The sequence below is a fragment of the Pholcus phalangioides genome, unplaced genomic scaffold (genome assembly GCF_987345545.1).
Source record: "Pholcus phalangioides strain wild (caught in Gottingen) unplaced genomic scaffold, Ppha-v1.0 ptg000011l_1, whole genome shotgun sequence".
In the NCBI taxonomy this organism is placed as follows: domain Eukaryota; kingdom Metazoa; phylum Arthropoda; class Arachnida; order Araneae; family Pholcidae; genus Pholcus; species Pholcus phalangioides.
In genome coordinates this window covers 10276403-10300517 of record NW_028301604.1, presented here as the reverse complement: position 1 = coordinate 10300517, position 24115 = coordinate 10276403, and the positions used below count along the sequence as shown (strand labels likewise).

At 35.5% G+C, this 24115-nt stretch overlaps 1 protein-coding gene across 1 annotated transcript in view; it reads right to left on the bottom strand.

Annotated features, from left to right (window-relative positions):
• Positions 1–24115, bottom strand: part of LOC149080030 (uncharacterized) — a 110753-nt gene that overhangs the window by 35037 nt on the left and 51601 nt on the right. Inside the window, exons 8-10 of the mRNA XM_089238973.1 lie at positions 20954–21041; positions 15340–15406; positions 1184–1259 (exon numbers count right to left, since the gene is read on the bottom strand). Of these exons, the coding sequence (XP_089095099.1) occupies positions 1184–1259; positions 15340–15406; positions 20954–21041 (231 nt within the window). The remainder of the gene's footprint in view (positions 1–1183; positions 1260–15339; positions 15407–20953; positions 21042–24115) is intronic.

Here is a 24115-nt window from a genome sequence, read left to right as displayed (position 1 = left end):
TTGGTGCAAAAGGTCCTCAATCGATATCTGTGGTTAACATAATTCTATTTTGTATACATATCACATTTAACTTCACATGCTATATTGCCTTTATTCAGAACATGGATATTTCAAAATTTCACATATTTCATAGTTTCCCTAGTCCCTTTGATTTTGTATTTTTTTTATATGCCATTTGATCACTTTATAATTTCACTAAAGTACACCTATTCTACTTAATACATGTGTGTGTGTATTATTTCTTTAAAAGGCTAATAAATTATGGAATCGCATATAGGCCTACAATAACAGAAAATGAAAAACAAAAAAATGTGCTTGATCAGCTGTAGTTATTCAGGAGAATTTCAGGTACAGACAAGACAGTAATAAATGGCTTGAAATGTAGTAATGTTTATTTTGCCTAAAAATGAACATAAACATTGGGAGAATCAAAATCTGATAAGAGATAGAACCCCTCATGTTCCCTATTTGGGGAAATTTATGCTTTACAATTGATTGCCAATCAGCATGTCTACACATTCTGAAACCAAATAATTGAGTAAAAGCAAGGTCTTCCTTTAAATTTTTTGTTCTGCAATACTTTAAATTCCAAACATTGGGCTACCACTGGATATGATTATGGTGCAACTCAGTGGTGGTAAAACATTGAGCATTGTCACTGGTTTATTGCATGGGCAAAAACTTATACGGTTAAGCCCACTATACATCAAACACTATTGAAATCAGAATTCTTTAAAAACAGAAAACTCTTTCATAGAGTAATACAATGGTGTGTGTGTGTAACTAAAAATTTTTTATATCTTCAAATATTTTAAATCATAATGAAAATTTTTATGATACACTTTCATGTGCCATAGCATGCTGAAGTAAAGTAAACCAAGTATTTTGCTATTTATAGCAGATGTACGAAAAGGAATCAATTTTTCAATCTCATTTTCGCAATATTTTGTCTGTGATGTTTTTCTGCATATTTTCATTTGTTTTGTCACACCATGGTTACTTTATACGCACAAGGAGCTAACGAGATATGAACCTATATTCATATTCCAAATGCCTATTCTTTCATACTACTATCAGATGATTCGAAAACTTAGACTCGTCAAGACATGTGGCTGTATGTACTTCTCAGATTCAACCTTTCTTAATTTCATATTATCTATAAAATGAAATAAACTGAACTTACCAGAACAAGTTGTATTTGCTTCAGATGCCACGTTTAAGGAATTTTGAGAACATGTAGAGGATTTAAATGAAAGAACCTTGAGAAAAGTTATTACAAGATTAGAGTTTTCCAGAATAATTTATAATTGAAATATAAAAAAAGCTAGATAATTATATTATGAAATTATATATATTATATTCATAACTATAAAGAACAGGCTTTTTACAAAAACAGTTCCTGCAAATTATTCTGAAAACACACACACACCTCACATTATCATTTATAAAGTGAAGGCCAAACAAATGATGAAAAAAAGTTGAGTCATTAGTCAAAAGTTGTCATGGGCGAGGTATAAGAAGTCAATCCAGTCGGCTAAACTGGCCAGCTCGAGAGACTTCTGCGAAAAACAAAGTGATGACCCATTTCGTACGTTCTACAAGGTTCCAAATAATGAGCTTAGGACACCACTTCAGCTTCATGCGGCGAGAACACCTCCCAGGTAGCTTGCGTGGACTCTCGTAGAGGCTGTCGTAACTATACTGGACAATCTTTTCTCGAAAGATAGATCCAGAGAGACTAGGAGACAGTGGGAGAGGCAGATCCGTGCATGGGTGGCAGACCCAACAACTGGTGATGATTGGCTCTTTACGAGAATGGGGGGTAGCTTGGGCTGTAGCATCTCACATTTGCACCTCAAAGTGGTTCCCAACTTCGAGGCGCGAATGCGAGCTGATCTCCCCGTTAAAAAATCTCGCCAGAGAGAGCAACAGGCCTACAATACAACTATTCAATCATTACACTTCACCCATAGTTAGAAAAAATTTGTGGCAGATGGCAGCACTACACATAACAAGCATTACATTTAAACAAACTTCACGTCAGGTTCACTATACATACACACACATTCCATCATGTACCAATTCGTTAGAAGTTCCACAGAGGAATATGGACGAGGTGCATGTTCGGTTCAGCAGCAGCAGCATCTCTATGAAAGGAAAAGGCCTGTGGCTTGGATGGCTGTGTTCGGGCAGTGAACAAGGCCGCTCCAGACACATTGCTGGACTTTTTGAACACATCTCTAGAAACCAGGGTCTTTCCTAACTGCTGGAAGTCGTGTCATACTGAATCCCAAGGCAGACAGATCGGAAGATGACCGTGGGCCATAATGCCAATCTATGTGGTGTCCATCCTTGGGAAGGTGTTGGAGAAACTCCTGGAGGTGTTGGAGGGCCTCAAGTATCACTATGTAAAGGATGACCTGACACATCTCAAGCAGTTCGGGTTCACGGATCAACGATGCACAAGAAACTGAACTAAAAGATGATCATCAGTCGTGAATAAAGTGGGTGGATTTATTTTGGACGGACAGATGCGTGCGCACACACACACCCTTCCTGGATTCTATATTTTTATCTTTCCAAAATAATTTTGTCAGACAGATGACAATAATGATATGACAACTATTTCGTTTTCTTAAGAATTTTAATTCGGCGTCAATCTTATATTTTACAACATCATCTGCCAAAACATGCATCAGTAAATTTGCTTTAGAGTTTTAGCTTTAATATATCACAGATTTGAAACGTTCTCACCCGATCGGTCCATCGATTACAGCCTTCTGGATGTCACTGTCACAAGAACGTGAACAGTTCACTTCTTGATTGATCCGTGCGATCTCCTGGAGAGGGGGAGGATCCAATGCAACGGCATCATGCGCCTGAACAGACGAACCCGATGAATAACCCTTCACAGAAGAGAGCCGACATCTTGTAGAGACTTCAACACAGGCTGAGCAATTTTTGACTAGATGAAGAGGATGATCAACGGATCGAACGGTGCCGAGGCACCCTGCTAGATCATCAACTCATGACTTCCAGAACGAGGCGGAAGGAAATGAGATGTAAGGACCAATGACGCGTCTGTTTGTTGCACACTACTGGAATACAAGGGGAAATTTCCCCATTTCACATTACCGGAACCAATCCGTATTGAGACTCAGCGGCACGAGAATCAACGTAACATTTGAGAAATTTACATATTCACATGAACTAAAAATATTGTATGACATTTGGCATCTGGCAGTGCAAAAAATCATAACATGGCAGTCGATCAGCAAGATCAAGTGCCGCCGATCGATCCCAGAATCAATGTTAAAGGTAATAATAATATAAAAAGAACTAAAAAAGGGCAATTTCCGGTGGGGCCTAAATGGTAACGTTATAACGAGTAGAATGTTTGATGTTGCTGTGAAGGAAAAAAGTTTGTTGAGACATTTCTGGTAGACATAATCAATATTCCAATGAAGGTCAGCCGACATTATGACACCCAGATATTTAAATTGAGAAACTTGGGATATGGTTACGTTATTGATCGAGTACGAGAATTTAAGGGGAAGAGTTTTAAGAGTAGCTCTCATGAAAACTGTTTTAGATAGGTTGATAGGCATACGCCAAAATGAGCACCAGTCTGAGATGTAAACAAGATTACGTTGGAGAGTTTCTTGATCACACTTGTGATTAATTGCACAGTAGATTACACAGTCATCAGCAAAGAATCTAGTGGTGCAGTTGAGATTTTCAGGGAGATCGTTTATATATATTTTTAAAACAATAAAGGTGAGAGAATCGCTCCTTGAGGAGTACCTGAATTTACAGTGGCAAAAGGTAAATCATGATCTTTAATGAACACATTGCTTACGATTTTTTAAGACAGCTTCTCTAACCATTTGAGCAATTGTACATTAAGACCAAGATTTGAAAGTTTAAGGAGGAGTTTATTGTGCTGAACTTTATCATAGGCTTTAGAAAAATCCAAGAAGATAATATATAATATTGGTTTGTAACTTGTTATCAATGGCTTTGGAAAGGTCATGGATGAGAAGGGACAGTTGGGATGTAGTAGAAAAGGATCACCTGAAGCCGTATTGGTTGGGAAAGAAAAAGTTGGAGTCTAAATGAGCATGGATTTCCTTTACTATAACATGTTCGAAAATCTTACAACAGGATGAAGTATTAAATATTGGTCTGAAGTTAAAGGGGTCAGAGAGAGGACCGGTTTTGTGAATAGGAATAATTTTTGATTTTCCAATTGGTGGGGAGGATGACAGTGTTTAGTGAGAAGTTAAATAAGATTAGAAGATAGATTTCTTCTGCCCAATATTTGAGAATGGAGTTTGGAATGCCACCAGGGCCTACAGAATAGGGTTTCATTTTTTTAGTAACTTTAAAATATCTTCTTTAGTGAAAAGGACTGAATTTGAGTTATGGACAGACTCGACTAATGAGCATTGTGGTGGAGTGGGGACGAGACATTTTTATTTGAGATTTTGAGAGAAGTGGGTCCAACAGATTTAGGTCTGAGGAAGTTCCAAAATTTGGTAGGATTTGTTTTTAAGTAATTTGGTAAAGAGTGGGATAGGTACTTGGACTTTTGGGTAAAGATGAGGTTCTTGAGACTCCGAGTTTTTGGAATGCATTAGATTTGTTGGATTTATATTTGAAGGTGGCATGCCAGATTTTCCTCTTAAGGTGAATGATGTCCCTGTTGATCCAAGGACCGTGGAGAAACTCAGCTGAAACTATTTTTGTCGGGACTGTAGCTGCGCATTTGTCTATAATAAGTTTGAAAGTTGACCATAGCATATGAATATCGTTGGAGGAAGATATTGATAGAAAATCATTGAAATAGGAGCGAAGAATGGATTGCACTAAAAGGTAATTGGCTTTGCACTAAAAGGTAATTGGTAAATTGGCTTTGTTAAAATTACGTTTGGGAGCGAGTTTGTAAGAAGTGATAGAGTAATGAAGAGAGAAATCAATAAACAGGATATTGTGATCTGAACAACCTTTGAAGGTGTAAGTATCAAGAATTTTAATTTGGTTAGAGGTGGCAATAAGATCAAGGGTGGAGCTGGACTGAACAGTAGTTTTTGTTGGTACTAAAATGTTTTGGACAAGATTAAACTTATAGAAAATGTGCAAGACTTTATTGTTGATTCGGTGGTTGCCAGATAGCGATTTCAAAATTTTCCAGTCGATTCCAGTCTCCAGAGATAAGAAGGGAAAGTGTAATAAGGAAATTTTCAAGGATTGATTTGAGTTGGACAAACAAGTGAAGATCAGAAGCCGGCGGTAAATAGGTAGAAAATAAGGCCAGTGGAGAACAATTAGGTTGGCACCATTCGGCTCCAATAATTTCTAGGTCAGAATCTAAAGGGATTTCAGTGAGGGGGGATAGAATTATTGAAAATTAATGCAACACCCCCTTCCCTGAGAGTTTGTTTTTCGGAAAGCACTGAAAAACCAGGCAATAAAATTTTAAAATTAAAAATCTTATTGTCCAACCATGATTCTGTAACTGCAAGGAAGTGGGGATTATGACTAAGCAAGATTGATTCCAGAAAATCAACTTTTTTTCTTAAACTTTGAATGTTAATGGTGTTTCCAACTTAAGACTTTATTTTTCAATTTTGGGGTTGGGTGGATGATGCGAGTGCTTCGGAAGAGGGGTAGCCTAAAGGGGAGGGGCATTGTGGTTTGAAAAGAGTGGGAAGGCAAAGAAGGGTTAGTGCTAGATTGGGTGTGGAAGATAGGGACAATATCATTGATAGTGGGATCCCAAACTTATTTACAGTTATTTATAAGAGCAAAATTATGAAAAAGTTTGACTTTCTGGCCCCTATCATGGAAGTGTTCCAGATTTTCCCATGAAGCTTGCATGTTTTGGATGAGAAGTCGTCAAAGATTGATATGTTACTATTTTTTAATTTAAAGGCATTTCTTAGAATATCACTTTTAATTTTGAATTTATTAAATTTGATGATGGAGAGTCTATATCCGAGGGTCCTTTTAGGGCCTATTCTGTGACAAAGATCTATATTGCTGGGTAAAATGTTCAATTCAAAGTGGTTGGAGCAGCATTGAATGATTTTGGAATCTAGGGGTGGAAGGGGACTCAAAGTCAACTTCTTTAGGGATGTTACGGAACATCAGGTTGTCACGAAGGGAACGGTCCTCCAAATCGGTAATTTTATTGGTGAGGGAAGATTGTAATTCGGACAGATTTGAGGAGAGATCATATACTTGATTTCGGAGTTCCTCAACAGGAAAAAGTTTCTCCTCAACGGCACTAAGATGCTCGCATAATCCATTTAGCTTATGACTGAATGAGTCTTATTTTTGGGTGAGGAGGGTAAGTTGGTTTAGAATAGTTACTGGATATCTTGAATATTACGAAGAATGAATGAATCGGAGGAATTATCTGACGGTGTGATAGTTATAGGCGGAAGATTTGATCTGTTTTGAGAGCGGGTTGAGGAGTGTTTGACTCTGGGACAGGGTTGGATTCGATATCTTCAGTCAGTAAAAGCAAGCAAGCCAAGAGAGTATATAGGATATGCAGGTAATACGAAAGTGGTGTTGAATGGAACAAATTCGAACAGAAATTATATGTATCGGACTGAAAGGAATTTTTGATTGAACAATATACTAAAAAAGAGGTTGATGATGGAGCAACAAATTTAAATATATTGCACAAAAAAATTCAAATGCCAGATGTGGGATCGACACAAAAATTAACCAATTGATGCAAATTAAAAAACAGTTTAAATTGAAAATGTGAACGGGACTAACCTGTAGAAATAAAAATGAATATAACATAATATTCAAAAGAATATCAATCCTGCATCTTGACAGTCCATGGAGAGCAGTAATATGCCCACTTCTTGAGCAATAATGAAAACCAGGAGGCACTGGGAGACAAGGAACAGGTGCACTTTGAGAGCAAGGAAGTTTGATGGCTCGATTCCAAGGCATACGATGACATCCTACGAAGATTGAACCGGGAGGAGTTGGGGGGGCGGGAGAAAAAACCAGTAGCACCATGATGAGCCCTCTTTCTCCGATAAGCAAGCAGTAAAGAAAGTCGACAGCTCCCTTAGATACAGCACAAAAAAATGTAGAAATAAAAACCAATATGACATCGTATTTGAAAGAATATCGATCTCGCATCTATGGTTGAACAAGGCATTAATGGTAATAGCCGGCTGTCTTCCACTTGACCTCCACGCAGGGATAGAAAAGTTGATGTTTCAATCAAAGTTCAGCAATATGACAGAGTTCTTTTGCCCCATGCCCTTCTTATGTCAGCACAACTCGAAGTGGAGGCTCCATCCAGCTGACTGGCCAGTCTGCTCCTGGTTTACCAGGAAACAGACGGACAGAGGGTGGGAATTTTCTACAGATGATAGTAAAGACAAAATGAAAGTGGAGCCAGAATTCTATGTCCTGTCAGATGGGGATCTGATAGCCAGTCAACAGTTTAGACTCAACACCAAAGCAGATAATGTTCAGGTAGAGGCACATGCACTCACGAGAGCAATTGAGTATGTTAGCATTCACATTCCCAGGAGTGAGTGTCAGCATACTGATGTATAGCCAGTCTGTACTACAAGCTATCATATCTCTCCGAAGTGAAGATCCGTACGTACAGGACTTGGCAGCAGCTGTATCTAAGGAGGGGGCTCTCCATGAGATGAAACTCCAATGGGCACATACCCATGTCTGGACCCCAGGGAACGAACATGCAGATACATTAGCTAAGCCAGTCGCAAAAATAAATTTAACAGAGTGAGACAGCAGGTTTCTGCTGTCATATAATGGCCCCAGGACCGAACTGAGGCGATGTGGAGTGCAGAAGTGACAGGAGAGGTGGAACAAGTCCACAAAAGGATGCACCACTTACAAGATCATTCCGAGGGTGTCTGCTATTAATGTCTGAGTCTCCAATCACTGCTCCATCCAGGTAGCGACTGGTCATTTGGTCACGAGGGCTGAGTGGGGACACATCCCAGAGGGTAGGTGCAGGTGTAGTGATGAGTTAGGGGATTTGCTTCAGTATCTCTTAAGGTGCCTGTATACTGCCCATCTAATGGGTTTGTTTCACTCAGTAAACAGCGTCTAATGGGATGTCGAAAATGCAGAGCAGCAAGCCATCTTTCAAGAGGTGGGGCGCTTCATCACCTTACACATGGATGACTTAGCGAGATCGGTCCCGACTTGGAGTAAAAACAGAGTCATGTCACTTCCCTCACGGAGTGCTGAGTTGATGGGAGAAGCAGCAGCAAAAAGTAAGTGCTGCGTCAAGGACGTACTGCTGTTTTTACAAATGTATTCTCTGACTGTAGGTGTGTAAGTCCTGGGTTCACCTAAGGTTGCATCTATACCACCCGACAAGCGAGAGCTCTACCTTAGCACGGACCTATATTGACTAGGTGTTCCATTCAATCCGTCCGCAAGTGAGCGTTGACCAAGCCGACATGCCAAGCAGATGTCCCTGGTGGAGTCGGGGTCCGGTAGTGTATTGACAGCAGGGACGTTGTTAAGACTGCTGGGTCCTTAGAACCAGGGGCAGGCAAGGACAGGCCTGTGCAGGGCAACTGCAACTGGGTGGCTCTAAGAGCTAAGGCAGCCATAGCCACGTTACTAATATACTGGGTTTCATTAATGGCAGAAATACAGTAGAACAACTAGAGATGCTGCTGACACACTACAAATATCCGAAATTTTGGAAAAGAATGTATAAAAAAAATTTCACGTGTCTCCTGTGGGATGTATACTTTCCAAGTTTTGGGAAAAGAAAGTACTCAGTGAAAATCCCTCTGTACTAACTTTTTTCTCCTCCTCACCATCTATCATACTCTAACACAAAGTATAGTATCTACCTTAGCACGATCATGCAACACCAGCAATAGTATCTACTATAGCTGGTGTTTCATGATTGTGCTAATGTGTCGTGACCTTTAAAAGTAGTTCCCCTACTTTAGAGTACAAAGAAAGTACTATACTTATTAGTATAGAATATATAACTCAGTGGGTTATATCATGAATAAGGCTGACGTATCAAGTTGCATCACTGAAAGAGCAACTATTATACCAAATTTTCTCATTTCTGAGGGTTTTTTTTCTCCCATGAGCTATATATCGGAAATTACAGTACTTTTGGGATACCAACCTATGTCAGAGACAGTGTATTCACTGCATAAATTCACTTTGTTCTTACAAGATTGCACATGCACATTTTGAAAAATCGTATAGGACTGGATCGCCCATTCAAATAGAATTTTTTTTTTTTTTTGAGATCGATGGCGAAAAAAACAAAAACAGAATCTGCAAAACTATCATAAATATCCAGTCTTGTCATCTAGCTGCTATGCGGCAGTGAGTTTCACATGAAAATCCGGGTTTGGGACCTACTGCAGCATTACATGTTACTTCTCTGGTGAAAACTCTATATTGAGTCATTAAGTCATTAGTTTCCATATTTTTGTATATTTATATAAATAGTTAATTGTAATTTATTACTGTTCTGCCGGTGGTTGGATGGGGACAACCAGATTGCTCTAATCCTATTCATTTCACAATAGCCCTAACCATAGATTGACGACTCTGATCCAGTCTTCAATGTTGGTGTTTAACCAGTCAACTGTCCAATTAATTTCTCCGAGCGTTACCCGCAGTGCCCACTTTTTTTTGAAGATGCGCACATTTTTTCCCTTTTTTTTCCTTTTCTTGGAAGTTTGAAAAATTAAAATATTTTTTTTAATAGCATGTTTTTTTATAGCTCGAATGTGTGGAAAAATAATATGACACCCCAAAAGTGGGGCGGTCATAATGTCCTGTAACTAAAAGAAATGCTGTTGATGGATTTATGTGGAACCATAGGAGTTGAATCTTTGCTAAAAGATCTATGAGTAATAAAACAGATGCATCTTCGCAAAGGAGTTGGGAATTGAAACAAAAACGATGGGGATGCGGCTTTGCAAAGCATGACAAAGATAATAGTAATAATAATCTCAGACCTTGAAATATAATTGTCAACTCCATCTAGTGATGAGATAATAAAGTAGAAGGATGGCTGTACAGAGATGGCAGCACATGTATGACAAATTATTTCGTCATATCTGTGAAAAAGACCAAAAAGTCTGTGTGTCGGCAAATGCCGCCATAGGCAACACCATTACGTATATCAGTGACGGCAAATGCCGTCTTAACCACTTGACTGGTGAAAAAGACCAAAAAAAATCTGCGTGTCTGCAAATGCCGTCTTAACCACTTGACTGGTGAAAAAGACCAAAAAAAGTCTGCGCGTCTGCAAATGCCGTTGTAGGCACCAACATTACGTATGGCAGCAACGGCAAACGCCGTCGTAACCACTTGACTGGTTATTTGTTGCCAGATTTCTATTATGATTTTCTTATAATGCTCTGATGTGATATGCAAATTACTATGTTATTTTCCAATGCTGATTTTTTATGATGGTCCTGTTTGACTGAGAAACTTTCTATGTATTGCTGCATGTGTGCAATGATATAGTGCTCTCTCTCTTCCACTTGTATTTTAACAGTCATGTTTTGCTAGTGCCTAGCGATCATGCAATCGTGGGTCGATCGACAGTTGGCCCGTTTTAGGGTCAAATCTTCAATATCGTGAACTAGTGCACGAGTTTCTAGATGGAAGTTCATCTCGATGGTGAAACATTCCCAATGACATATGCGATCATGGTGATGTGAAATTATGTTTCTATTCCGTGTACAATGGTTGCCAACATTCACATCACGTTGAATCTCTCATTCATTCCTGGCTGGTGTGGCAATCGATGCAACATTCAGATGGTTCCTTCAGCATGATATCTCATGTCAACGGATGTGACTGCTAACAGAAATCCTTGGCATGATCGTGTGTGGCATCAAATAAACGGATGGAGACTTTTGACCTCGTCAGCATGTGAGTGTGTGATCGACCGTACAAATAGACATGGGAAGGTGGTATTAATATACAGACTCCCGGATCTTGTGGACTAGTCATCACAATTTTGTAATGCGGGATGGAGGATGATTTTCCTGACTCCCTTGCTGTCGTGGGTTGGTGAGACATTTATTTTATGAGCAAAATTAAATTACTAAATTTTGAACATAATTTTATGTGTTAAATTAATTGTCAAAATGAGAGTCCAATGAGAGTTGAATTTAAGTTTGGTGTAACTTTTGAATTAATTTGGTAATCAATCTCATAGTTTCTCATTTGCCCAATAGGTGCAACCGTCCATGACGCCATATGACTAATCCTGCTTGAATTTCACTTGTGCAGTGGCACAATACCAGCTGGGCTGGACCCTCATCATTATCATCATTATGTCTTTGTTGCTGTCCTTCATCTTGCCAGTTGATTTCTTCCCGATGATACTATGCTCTCCCAGTCCCGTCGAAGTTGCGTGACCTCCCGATCAGAAGTCAATCCACTCTACCGACATCCTTGTGTGTGTGCAAGTACTTTTTCTGATAAGCACCTGTAATGATGCTTATGGATATTCCGAGTATGCTGATGTTGCCACATCTGGACTAGATGTGGTGTGACTGTTAATATAATTTAGCGTTTTTGTTAATGTTGTTAAAATTCTTACAATGATACACAACTTGTTAAATTTGAATTAATAAACTTATTGTTATTCATGGAAACTCTGTTTTATTCATCTCTCCCTTTGAATCACTACGCCATCTCTCTGGAAGAAAACCTGGGTTGTGTAATAGCAGATGTTACATTTGGAAAAGATTGCTTCCAGACTGAAGATCAGTCAGGAATTTAGTAATGTAAAGGGTTTGGAAATCTTCGTGTTAAAGGGTTTGGAAATCTTTGTGTTAAAGGGCGAATTGGGCACCAGTTCCTGTGTAATATACCTGATACTCCAGGTTACGGCACTGCCACCAGGTTCTAAACTTTATTGGTGTTTGGCCAGGCTACGAAAAGACACATACAAATTCATCTTTCCTGTTCCAGATTAAATGAAATTATACAGAATGGAATTTTATTTTCTCTAATTTTTCCAAAGTCATCAAATGACATTTAACCCCCCTTTTTTTCTCATTTTAACCACTTTCAATTTAGACTGAGGAAAAAGTGAAAAAAAAGACACGTCTTAATATCTACATACCTTTTCTACTGCGTGAATTCCAGATTGCCTATTCTATGATAACTTCATTCCAATCAGGATTGTTTGGTTTTAACCAAGTGCTTTTTTTCCAAAAAATTACATAAAAGTGGCTTAAATATAATTTTACCCCTTGAAAAATATCATATCAGTTCATTATTAGCCAAAATCATTCATTCTTACCACATTTTATATTCTTGGGTATATTATGATGGCACATCTTTAAATAGTGTAGTGTAAGATATATAATTGGTTTTTCAAAAAAAAAAACTCATGAAAGTGACCTGAATATAATTTTTTTTTTATATTAAGTGTCTTGGTTGCTCAAAGTTATATATGGAAGCCAAAATTTCTCATTCTTGCCACATTTTCTAACTATTGGCTACACTCTGATGCTCTATATATATCTTTACAAATTCATGAATAAGGATTGCATTACACATCTTGATGTAGTGGTGTATTCTCATAGGGTTGTTTGTTTTTTTACTTCACAAAGAAACAGCAACAGTAGTGACATCATTATGTTAAGGACACACACAGGTGGTCTTATAATCCAATAAAGACACCAGCTGCCCCTAAGGGACACAAAGACCAGTGTACTAGTAGTTACATTACCTTACAGACATTTTCATTTTCTTTCCCATAAGTAGCACATCTTATACCCTATATCACGCAATCTTAAGATTCAATAGCTTTTTTTTATACTTTCACCATTAAGCCTAGTTAATTCAGCTTAATGAAAAATAATCAGCTATATACAGGATGATAATAATTAAAGTTTTGATTCCAAAACTGCACAATAAAAGGTACTGGTCAGAATGACTTGAAAATTTGCATGGGTGCTCTGGAAATTTCTTTGGAAAAAGGAAAAAAATGCAAAATGTGCAAGTAGATGATGCTGTACTTGGCCAGCAGTATAATCTATTTTGTGCAACCACATCATTTTAACAGTTCAACAGCATCAGTGTGTGGATAGCACAATTTTTATCAAGATGCACATCGCAATACCAGCAAAGCAGTTGCTGAAGAACCATTTTGACAATAAGAGGATGGCACGACACCTGGCCGGCCGTCAGTTCACCTGATCTTAACCCTTGCAACTTCTGATTGGGGGACCTCAAAATCTCATGAACAGAGGTCGGACTACAGAACATTGGTAATGTGCAAGCACATCCACATCATGACATAGTCTGATCTGTTGTTGAACAAGCATTTTTGTGCTTTAACCTCATTGCCAGATTACGATGGATAATATATTTAACATTTCTTGAGCAAGTTGTAGTTATTCGTTCAATTACTTCATTTTTTTGATCCTTCCATGAATTATAAAATCATGAAATGTTAACTAAGTTATCATTTTGCCCTGAATGGCCATCATTCCCATTCTGAAAGCAAATTTGAGTTCAATGAGTACAGTGTCATTAATTTTCCTTTTCTAAGTATTTTTTCTCCCTTTGCCATATAAAATTCCATTGCTTCAGGAATATTCATGTAAATTTTCAAGTCATTCTGACAATGGCTATTCTACAGTGTTTTAAATCAGAACTTTAGTTATATATAATCACCCTGTATATCATAAACCATTGCTAATTAATCTGCATTATTTATGCTTCATTAAACACATTATATCAACCTATTTTTTATCACAGTTTTTGTAAAACAGATTCATAATTAAGTATAATGAAAGTAACTGGAGAAAACACTCTTTTATATCATACGGTTAATAGTAACATTAGCAATTTTCAAACACAGTAATTTATTGAGTTCAGCAAAAAATAATTAAATTGCAAAAGTTGGTTTTTATTAAAATGTAAGAACTATTTCTAGATTAATTAATATGGGAATAGTGTTAATTGCATTAATAAACATTTTATTTTAATTAATTATTAGAAGTTAAAATGATTTTTCAGAAATTTTATTGTTTTTATTTGTTGATGCTATTTAAACCAAAAAAACCTGGTTTTTTGGGTTTTTTTACCAACCCTGATTCCAATGGATGATGCTAATCAAATGTTTACATATCATTCTTAATCACTACTAATAAAAATAATAATTCATACACACAACTAGTGCAAAATAAGCATTCAAGAATTTTTCCAGATTTCGTTTGCAATCTTCAAGTCCCCAATTTTTATCTTCCATCATATTTATCCCTGGACCACTTAGTCCCTCCTCAAAGGCACTGGTGTGCCTTTTCAGGAAATCCTAAGTCTTGATAAATTATTTTGACAGTGTTGATTTGTGACCATTGAATAACCTCATTAAAAAGTGTGGCCATCACCAAAATGTTTCTTTGAAGACAGACAGTACTTTTACAGTCCCTTTACAAACGTTTGAGATTTGTAATTTCAACCGTAGAAAGAAATTATTCTCCTACTTGTGTAAGTGTTTTTTTTAGGCATTTGAAAAATCGATCTTGGTTGATCCCATTTTAAAAAAACCTGAATCACTCTTAATCACTGTCTTTGGACTCAATACTACTACTACTAAACCCAGACATGCACCTCGTCCATATTCCTTTGTGGAACCTCTAACGAATTGATACATGCGGGAATGTGCGTGTACGTGTAGTGAAACCTGATGTGAAGTTTGTTTCTGTGTAATGCTTGTTATGTGTAGTGCTGCCATCTTCCACCAGTTTTTTCTAACTATGAGTGAAGTGTAATGATTGGACTCAATACTGTCCACCTTTGGACATATTCATCCTGTATCCAACAGACTGTAATCGGTTATGTGTTTTCTACAAGAGCAAAAGACTTATCCAAACTGTTTCTACTAATGCAGTTGTTTCTTTTCAGATCTTATCCCCTTATGCTCATCTCTTAGTTCTACTTTCGCCAACATGGCCATAAAATAGTCTAATGAGAGAGGAAAGTATGATTTTTTTTGCTTTAAAAGCTCTTTGTATAGTTTTCTCCACATTAGAGCATAGATTTTTTAGTTGGCAAGGTTGCTACTACAGTTTTTTTAGGATGAAACTGGAAATAATTAAATTTTCAACTAATATCTCCCATCAATTTCTAAAAAAAAATTCATATTCGATTGTATTACTGTGACACAATAGTAATTTTCCTGATTTCCTGAAATTTCTTGGGATTTCCGGAATGGGAAAGCATGAAAAATTACCGCCCGGGAAACCCTATTGAGCACTAATACAGGCATAAATGGAAAAAAAAAACTTTTTCTGTACTTACACCTCTTGATTCTCTCTGACATAAGTCAGAAATAGAAAGCCTTTCAAAACTTCTCACACTGCTTGCACTAAATAAATTAATGAGATATTTGAAAATAAGTAAAAATAAATACCTATACGTGAAAAACATCAAAAGTTGTTAATATTTATAAAACAAATGAATTTGGATGTTCTCTGTGAAAATTTTCTATCTGTATTGTCGATCATTAGCATATATTGTATTTTAACTAGCACATTGCAAAGAAATATTTCTTCAATACCTTACACAAAAAATAAATCTTTTCATACAAAAAGTTATTATAAACCATAAGAACAATTTTTAATTTTCAGTTTAGCACCATATTAATAAACGTAACTCAGTGGTTCACTACTATATGTTAGAACACCATTTACTGGCAGAAAGATCTTAAGAGAAAAAAATGCCATAATTAAACGACTGGCCATTTTATATATAACTTCCTAGAAAAATGTCTATATTCACCTGTTTTGACTCTGAAGTATAGTATACCCCAGTATACTGCAGAATCTGATGTACAGTCCACCCTGTTCAATTGGGTAATGAATAAACAAATACCCTGTATTATAGGAATATAAAACCTTCTAAAATTAAAATTTCTTTCATAGAGCTGGGCTTGAAAAATGGACAAATGATTTAGATTAAATTTCTTAGGAGCCAAGCATATTTTCTTAAAGGAAAAAAGATTCAATATGTTTTTCTTTGACTTTTCTAGAACCTTTTCCTAAGTTGGCAGACATGATCACATAATTTCGAAAATATTACATTTTGTTCAGTTTCCAATTCAGTAATCACACATGAAAAGTTTTAGACGCCAATGCAAATTTTACTGGTGCTGTACGAACTGGGATTTTTTTTATACAAACGATGTTAAAGTTCTCTGCTTATTACAATAATTTCGGCAACGTTTTTTGGATAATGTAATAAAGACATTGGTCACTTCAGTGACATTTGTCCTAAAGAGCAGAATGCTGTATTGAAAAAGAAAAGATTTAAGTTTGTGTGACCAGCTGCAAAATTTTAGGTACAATAAAAAACAGAGAAACACGAACAAAAATGGCCAGGAATGCAAATGTAAAGGCCGTTCCGTCTTTACCAAATATAGAGAGCCGCACAATGGAGCTGACAAGGCTCTAGTCCGGGTTGATGAAATAATTCTTAATTTTGTTTCTTCACACAACTGCCCCTAGTCCATTACAGTCCCACTCCATATCATAGAAACATCATGTGATTTTAAGAACTTCTCTGAACGTCTTGATTTGAACGTCTTTACCAAATGTAGAGAGCCGCACAATGGAGCTGACAAGGCTCTAGCCTGGGTTGACGAAATAATTCTTAATTTTGTTTTTTCACACAACTGCCCCTAGTCCATTACAGTCCCACTCCATATCATAGAAACATCATGTGATTTTAAGAACACTGCTTTGGGCAATTTATTTGATTATAGGCGATTAAATTTTATTGTTTCCAATGTAAATGCTATTTAAACCAAAAAAAAAAAAAACAGTTTAAACTGAAAAAACTGGTTTAAACCAAAAAACCCAGTTTTTTTACCAACCCTGAATCTTTGTGTTCAAATATTGTTTTCATTTCTGAAATCGGGGGAAAATTTCAAATACACCAGATGTCTTTTTCAGATTGTACTTTATACGTATGTACTTAATTGAATGTTATTTTCCTAGAAAATAGTCACATCAGTTATTGTTAGAAAATACTTTTTTCACCTTGTGAAAGAACTTTCATTAGGACTACAAACATCCAGATATAACAGTTCTAGGGGTTTGGCAGCTCAAACTTTTAAAAGGTGTTTGAATGATATTCGTCTATTTTTAGCCATTTTACAAATAATATGATCATTCTTAGAATAGACTAAAGCTGTTAAACCTCCAACACAATCACATTTACTGGTATGAATCAAATAGTTCTAATTTACATACCGAAATCGCTTATGCCAAAATGCAATATCTTTGAAATCTGCTGATAAGTTAAAAATCTTATCTCTAACCTAATGTGAAGTTCATGTTTTCTTGATGTAAGAGTTTGATTTGAGAAAACACCCAAACTACTTTTGTTTAGCAAAACATAATATTCTTCAATCAGGAGTATAAATCCACACTTTTCCCGTTTGATTGAATAAAATGTGCACCTGCTTTTGTTCTAGTCTAGAACCAGATATTAAGTTCCTTCTCAGATTAGGATTGTATATAACATTATGAAAGTAACATTTTCACTCCCACATGACCATCTATATCTATGAATAATTTTACTATACCAACCCTTTTTATTGGGCATTCTCTGTTTTGTCTGTTGCAAATGAAATTTTCATATTTTCAATAGGTTTATATTCTGTAAACAGATCCAAGTGACTGCAAAAAATGTGCTGCAATTGCTGTATCTATAACCCAATCAAAATGTTATTTCAATGTATTCTTTCTTTCTTTCAAACCAAGCACAACTAAGGTCTACCACCACCTATGGGCGATTTACTACCTAGTGAGTTGTGCTGGAAGTGTAACTGTGTGTGTGTACCTAACAGTCTGAGTGGGTATGTAGTGTTGTGCTCAATTTTCAGTGCTGCCATCCATACTTCAGAAGTGAAGTGAGTGATGCATTATGATTGAATTACAATTTGTACTGTTTGTAGGTCTGTTGCTCTGTGTGGCGAGACTTTTTAAAGGGAGAACGGCTCGCATTCGCGCCTTGAAGTTGGGAACCACCGAAAACAAACTTCAGCCGACCACTACTGTGGTGGCGGTGGGGTATTTCAATGTATTAGACATTAATTTATTTTGCATATGTCTCATTAATGTGAGGCTCCTTATCTATCTATACTGTCCAGTATTTCCATGCATTAAGACTGCTTTGCGAAACCTTCTTGGAAAGATTTTTTTTTTTTGACGGATTCCAAGACTTTAAATCATTTTATAAATCAATGTTTCCCAAAGTGGGTAATATCATCCCCTGGAGGGTGATGGAAGTTTCCCGGGAGGTGGTAGAAGCTTTGAGTTTAGTATAGGATCCTATGAATTGGATCGATTTGGGGCAGGGGCGATGAGAAAATCTTTTTGAAGGGGGGTGATGGAACAAAAAGTTTGGGAAACTATGCTCTAAATTGAATTTTGGTGGATGTATAGAGCAAAAATGAGTTAATCTCTGGGCTTAACCCCTACCACATCTCTATTGTAATATTGGAAAGGGCAGTAAAACTGTTCTCGCAGTGGGCTGCTAAATGACTAAGTCAGGACCTGTATCTAGGGTTGCTATTCAGTTGAAGGAGACCCAACAGAGAGTAATAAATCACAAGGCAATGAAAGAAAAGTAGGTCACTGGTTTACCATTATCAAAGTAATCGAAGTAGAAGAGGTAACGTTATTCAGTTTCCATTTACTGTACATAAAAAAAACTGTTTGAATTCCACCCAAGTAAATTTCTATTGAGGTGTTCCATTATTCTTTTCAGTATCCACAGCTATCTAGAAGTATCATTCCAAGGATCAGGATCTTCAACTCTGTTTAATCAATTAGTTGGGTAACCTTTTAAATTTTTCTTTTTTTTCATTTGAAAGAACTTCTGGCAATCACTCCAGAGCTTACTTCAAGGAATATGTCAGGGTAGAAGAACTTATATTTGCCGTTTTTATTATCCCTCTCTATTCAGATTTTAAATGTTCAATGCGTCTCTTTAGTATATACGAAGACGATTTCAGGGGGCCGGTGCAAGCTTTGTTTATTACTGCATTAGAGATGTAACATTCTTGAGAATAATCTTTCGGAGAATATTCTCTGGAAAGACTACTATTATAAATAAATTGAGAATATTCTTATAAGTTCTTGATGAGAATATTCTCCTGTTATTTATAATATATATATATATAGTTACATATAATATCCTTGAAAATATTCTCTTCAAGGACTACTTTTATAAATTACTGGGGAATATTCTTATAGAAAATAATTATTCTGAAGCTATTAATAATAGTCCTCAAAGAGAATATTCTTGAATATTCTCCTCAATGAGAATATTCTTCAGTTACCGAAATCTCTCTCTCTTTCCAGAGAATAATTTATCAAGAATATATGTAACAACATGTATTACAATAAATAATCTTGATAAATAATTTGAAAATAATTTGAAAATAATTATTATTTTCGATAAGAATATTCTCTAGTAATTTATAATAGTAGTTCTTTGAGATATTCTCAAGAATATTCTCTGTCCCAGTCTCTCTTCCTATCAAGATGATGGGAATATCGAAGTTTTTAGACCACAATATTAAATTAAGTTTTAAAGCAAGAAAATTAAACTAACAGGGCTGAATTGCACAACTTTTAAAGAAATGCGAGTGATACAGAATTTAAGTGTATGTACATTGAAGAAAACAACAGTTCTGTATCTTCTTAGAATGAAGGTGATTGTATAAGAATTGCTTTCTTTATCAAAATATCCTTTGGTTTAATTTTTTGTTCTGAACCTATTTCTGAAAATTTATCTTATTTTAAAATAATTTTTTAAGGTTTTAATCTCAAGGTTTCTAAAATCTCCATAACCAAACTTTTAAAACCTCTCATCATGACCAACAGAATATTCTGAGAATATTAACTAAAAGTTGCCACTAGGGGTGATTATGTCAAAAATTGCTTTTTTTAATGTTTCAGGCAATGAAAACTGATTTATATTGCATAACAGAAACAAAATTAGTAAAGAATGTTTTATTTTTCACAAGAAAAATTAATATGCTCGATTATTCTCCAATTTTTACATCCACAAGAATATTCTCACTTCACATCTCTATACTGCATTATTTAAGTTTGATTATGCAGGGTGATTTAACCACTTCATCAATAGCATCTGATTACACTGTTCATTCCATAGCTGTATTCCCCACCTCGCTTTTAACAACATCTCAGTTTTGATTGAAAAATTTTGTAATAATTTACAATGCAGCTATACCAGAGTTTAACTCTGGCCTCATATTTCTTAGAAAACCTTCTATCCATAAGAAAACTGGCCTCTCAATCGAGGAAAACTTATATGAATAAAGAAAAATTTCAGACCAGAAAATATTGGCCCTATATAGTGTTGACTCTTTTAGAAAATTTTGTTGTATTCCAAAGTACTATTTATTCAAAACCCTATTTTATTTAGCAATTGTTTCTTTTGAAAACTTTGTTATAAAAAAAAATTGCCAAACATCAATTACCACCAATCATTGATAAATAACTGCTTGGAATTTTGTTAGAGAAATTATCACTGAACATATTATATTTGCATTTTATTGCAAAAGACTACAGTAGTTTCAATGAATAATGTGTTATTTATAAGATTTGATTTTTGTGAAGAAATAAAGTTTTAGCATTTTTTACATTGGTAGAACTATTTTGATTGAGTTTAATCAAGATGACTCGAAAAGAAAATCTGAAACCCTTTTTGGTGAGTTACCAATCTCATAGCTTAAAAAATGTGCAATGATTTTAGATAACTATAGAGCCTACAAGCGAAAGACAATCTACAAAGAAAATGCAAATATAAAAGTATCTACAAATACATATAGCACTTCTATTAGCAAGTCAATAAATATTTTTTAACAAAATATGCAAACCTTGTATGCATGAGTTTGAAACGATTATCTTTTCTTGAATCTCCAAATGGTTCAAGTTTGTCAGAAGTTTCCCAATCACTCCTGCGAGCTATGTAATAAAAACATTTATTTACTTCTATTATTGTGCCAAAGCCCATGAACACAAATATGGGATAATAAAAAACTAAGTTCTCTCATGTCACAAGAAATACAAAAAGTTAGTTAAAATATATTTGTTACAGTAAATGTGTGATACATCTGTGTTTATTTATAATCTCTAGTTATCATGCATAATTTTACCAATCATCTCAAAAGATTTGATAAATTTTCCTACATTTATTACTTTTACCAGTGATTATGCATAATTTCCGAATGAAGTTGGTAAGTATGATAAACATGGAAAAAATCATGCAGAAATATCACTTAAATTCAACCACTTAAAAGTTTCACATGTACCTGATGAGTGCACTACACATATTTTGCCACAAAAATTAAATTAAAGTATTAAAGGATAAAAATTCATAAATTATTATCAGTCTTATAGTGTTAGCTTTCTCCCCATTTATCAACATTTTTTAACATAACATAAACAATTAACATTAAACATTTTTAAACATATTCAACATCACAATTAAATATAATTCTATGAAGATTTATTATATTTACCAATACGAGCTGGAGATTATACATAATCACTGGTAAATGTTATAAATTTGCCAAAATGGTAGGTGATTATGCATAATCGTCATTTATCATACATAATCACAAGATTTACCACATTTTACTGTAACATATATATGTTACGGTATAAGTGTGATAAATCCAGTTATTATGCATAGTCGCCAAGCATTTTGGTAGGTTTTTATAAATTTCCCTACATTTATCATTTTTAACAGTGATTACGCATAGTACCCAAGTGTTGCATCATTGGTATATATAAATATGATAAATCACATACTATATGATATAGTATACATGATAATTCATACACGTATCATTATATCAGAATACATTCATAAAATTTGTTATTATTATATTGGGGTCCCGGTCGTGCCAATGATAAATGAGATCATGTTAAATTAAGGATATTGACATTGCTTAAAAAGGTACTCAAGATAATTGTTGTGCCGCATAAAGTTTATTCTTAAATTTTCATATATTATTATGTACAGGGTGATCAGCGAATAAGCCCTTATTTCAAAATTAAATATCTCTACAACAAAGATCAATAGAATTATGCGGTAAACGGTACGTTTATAAGCAAAACTGTAAGAATGTTGTACAGAAATTTTGAAAATTTAGTTTTTTTTTTAATTTTTTAAAATTAAAAAAAAAAAAAAAACTGGAGATTTTGGAGTTCCAAAAATCCTTATTTGTGTCAAGAGAAACCACTGCATGCGCCTAAAGTTACTGCATGGGCTGCGGTATGCGCCAGAGGCATTAACAGCCCCTTCTTCGTGCGAGAAACGATTACTACTGAACGTTACATTAGAATTTTGGAACAATTTGTCAGCACACATGGCGCATACCGCAGCCCATGCAGTAACTTTAGGCGAATGCAGTGGTTTCTCTTCACACAAATGAGGATTTTCGGAACCCCAAAATCTCGTTTTTTTTTTTTTAAATTTTAAAAAATTAAAAAAAAACTAAATTTTTGAAATTTCTGTACAACATTCTTAGTTTTGCTAATAAACGTACCATTTACCGCATAATTCTATTGATCTTTGTTGTAGAGATATTTAATTTTGAAATAAGGGCTTATTCGCTGATCACCCTGTATCAACATCACCCTCAAAGACAGTATACAGTCAAATCCCGTTATGACGAACTCCAGGAGACCGGAGAAATCACTTCGTTTATAGCAAAATTTTGTTATAAAGGAATTCCAGGTATTTGCATTGTTCTTATGTAAACTTATCTAGGGGATTAGAAGAGTGGTCATTAAAATGAGATTTTCGCTATAGCAGTATTAGTTAAAACGGGATTCGACTGTATAAAAAGTAGATGTTGATCACTCACCAGACACCCCCTGGAGCGATGGCCTTTTATGCCATTTATTGAGGCATCTTTCTTGACAGCACCTCGCATATTTCTTTCCCTCATGACCTCGCTTCACCCACTAGGCGTCTTTAGCGCTTGAGAAATTAAAGATGTATTGTCACAAAAGGATCCGAAGTGCTCAGCACTTCAATGCTAAGGACTACACCCTCATTGAACTCACGAGAATGAGTTTGTGTGCTCTGTCTGTCTGTCTCAACAGGCAAAATCTGGGTAAAGTTTTAGTTCTAGTTTCTTTGTTAAGGGTAAACATCGAATGTGATTGGTTGGATAAGGCGCTTTTGCACCCAACACATATTAAGAAACCAAAGAATGAAAGGAAAAGGTGTTTTGGATTTCAACTGTTAAAATCCGGATTGGGTCAATAGCAGTGATTTATAAGATGAAATGTTGCATCTTTTCTAATGCCAGAGATATTTTGAGAAACAAGGTTGTTATGGCGTGACACTTTTATGTCATGATTATGCTTTCATATATTGCCGTCAATGTTGTTGATGGATCCCAGCAAGTTATATTTAATATAAATGATATCTAATAATCACCAGTTCAGTTTTTTCCAAGGTGCTCAAGCTTGCCAAAGTTACCCCGATCTATAAGAATAAAGGTGATTCTTCAGTTATGAGTATAGAACAGTATGCAATCTTCCAATTTTTTGCTAAAAGTTTTGAAAAAATCATTGCTGTATGACTTAATAATTTTCTTTAAAAAATTTAATCTAATCCATCACAACCAAAATGGATTTCGTGTGGGTAGATCGACTGAAACGGCCATTCATGGGAGATGTTTGCAAAAATCTTTGCAATCGTCAATTTATCTTAGGGGTGTTTGTCGATCTGTCCAAGGTATTTGACACAGTTCTGCCGGGTATCCTGTTAGAAAAACTATATAATTGCGGCATATGTGTGGGCCTACCCATAATTTGCTGAGGTCGTACCTCAGCGATCGTGAACTATTCAGGGCATCTGTTCAGGCTGCCTCCCTGTTAAAATTGGTGTACCACAGGGCTTGTTTTTAGGACAGTTACTTTTTATTTTTTATGTTAATGATGTAAAAAGGTGAATAATTCTGTCAAAGTTCACATGTATGATGATGACACGACTCTTCTTTTCCGACATTATGATATTG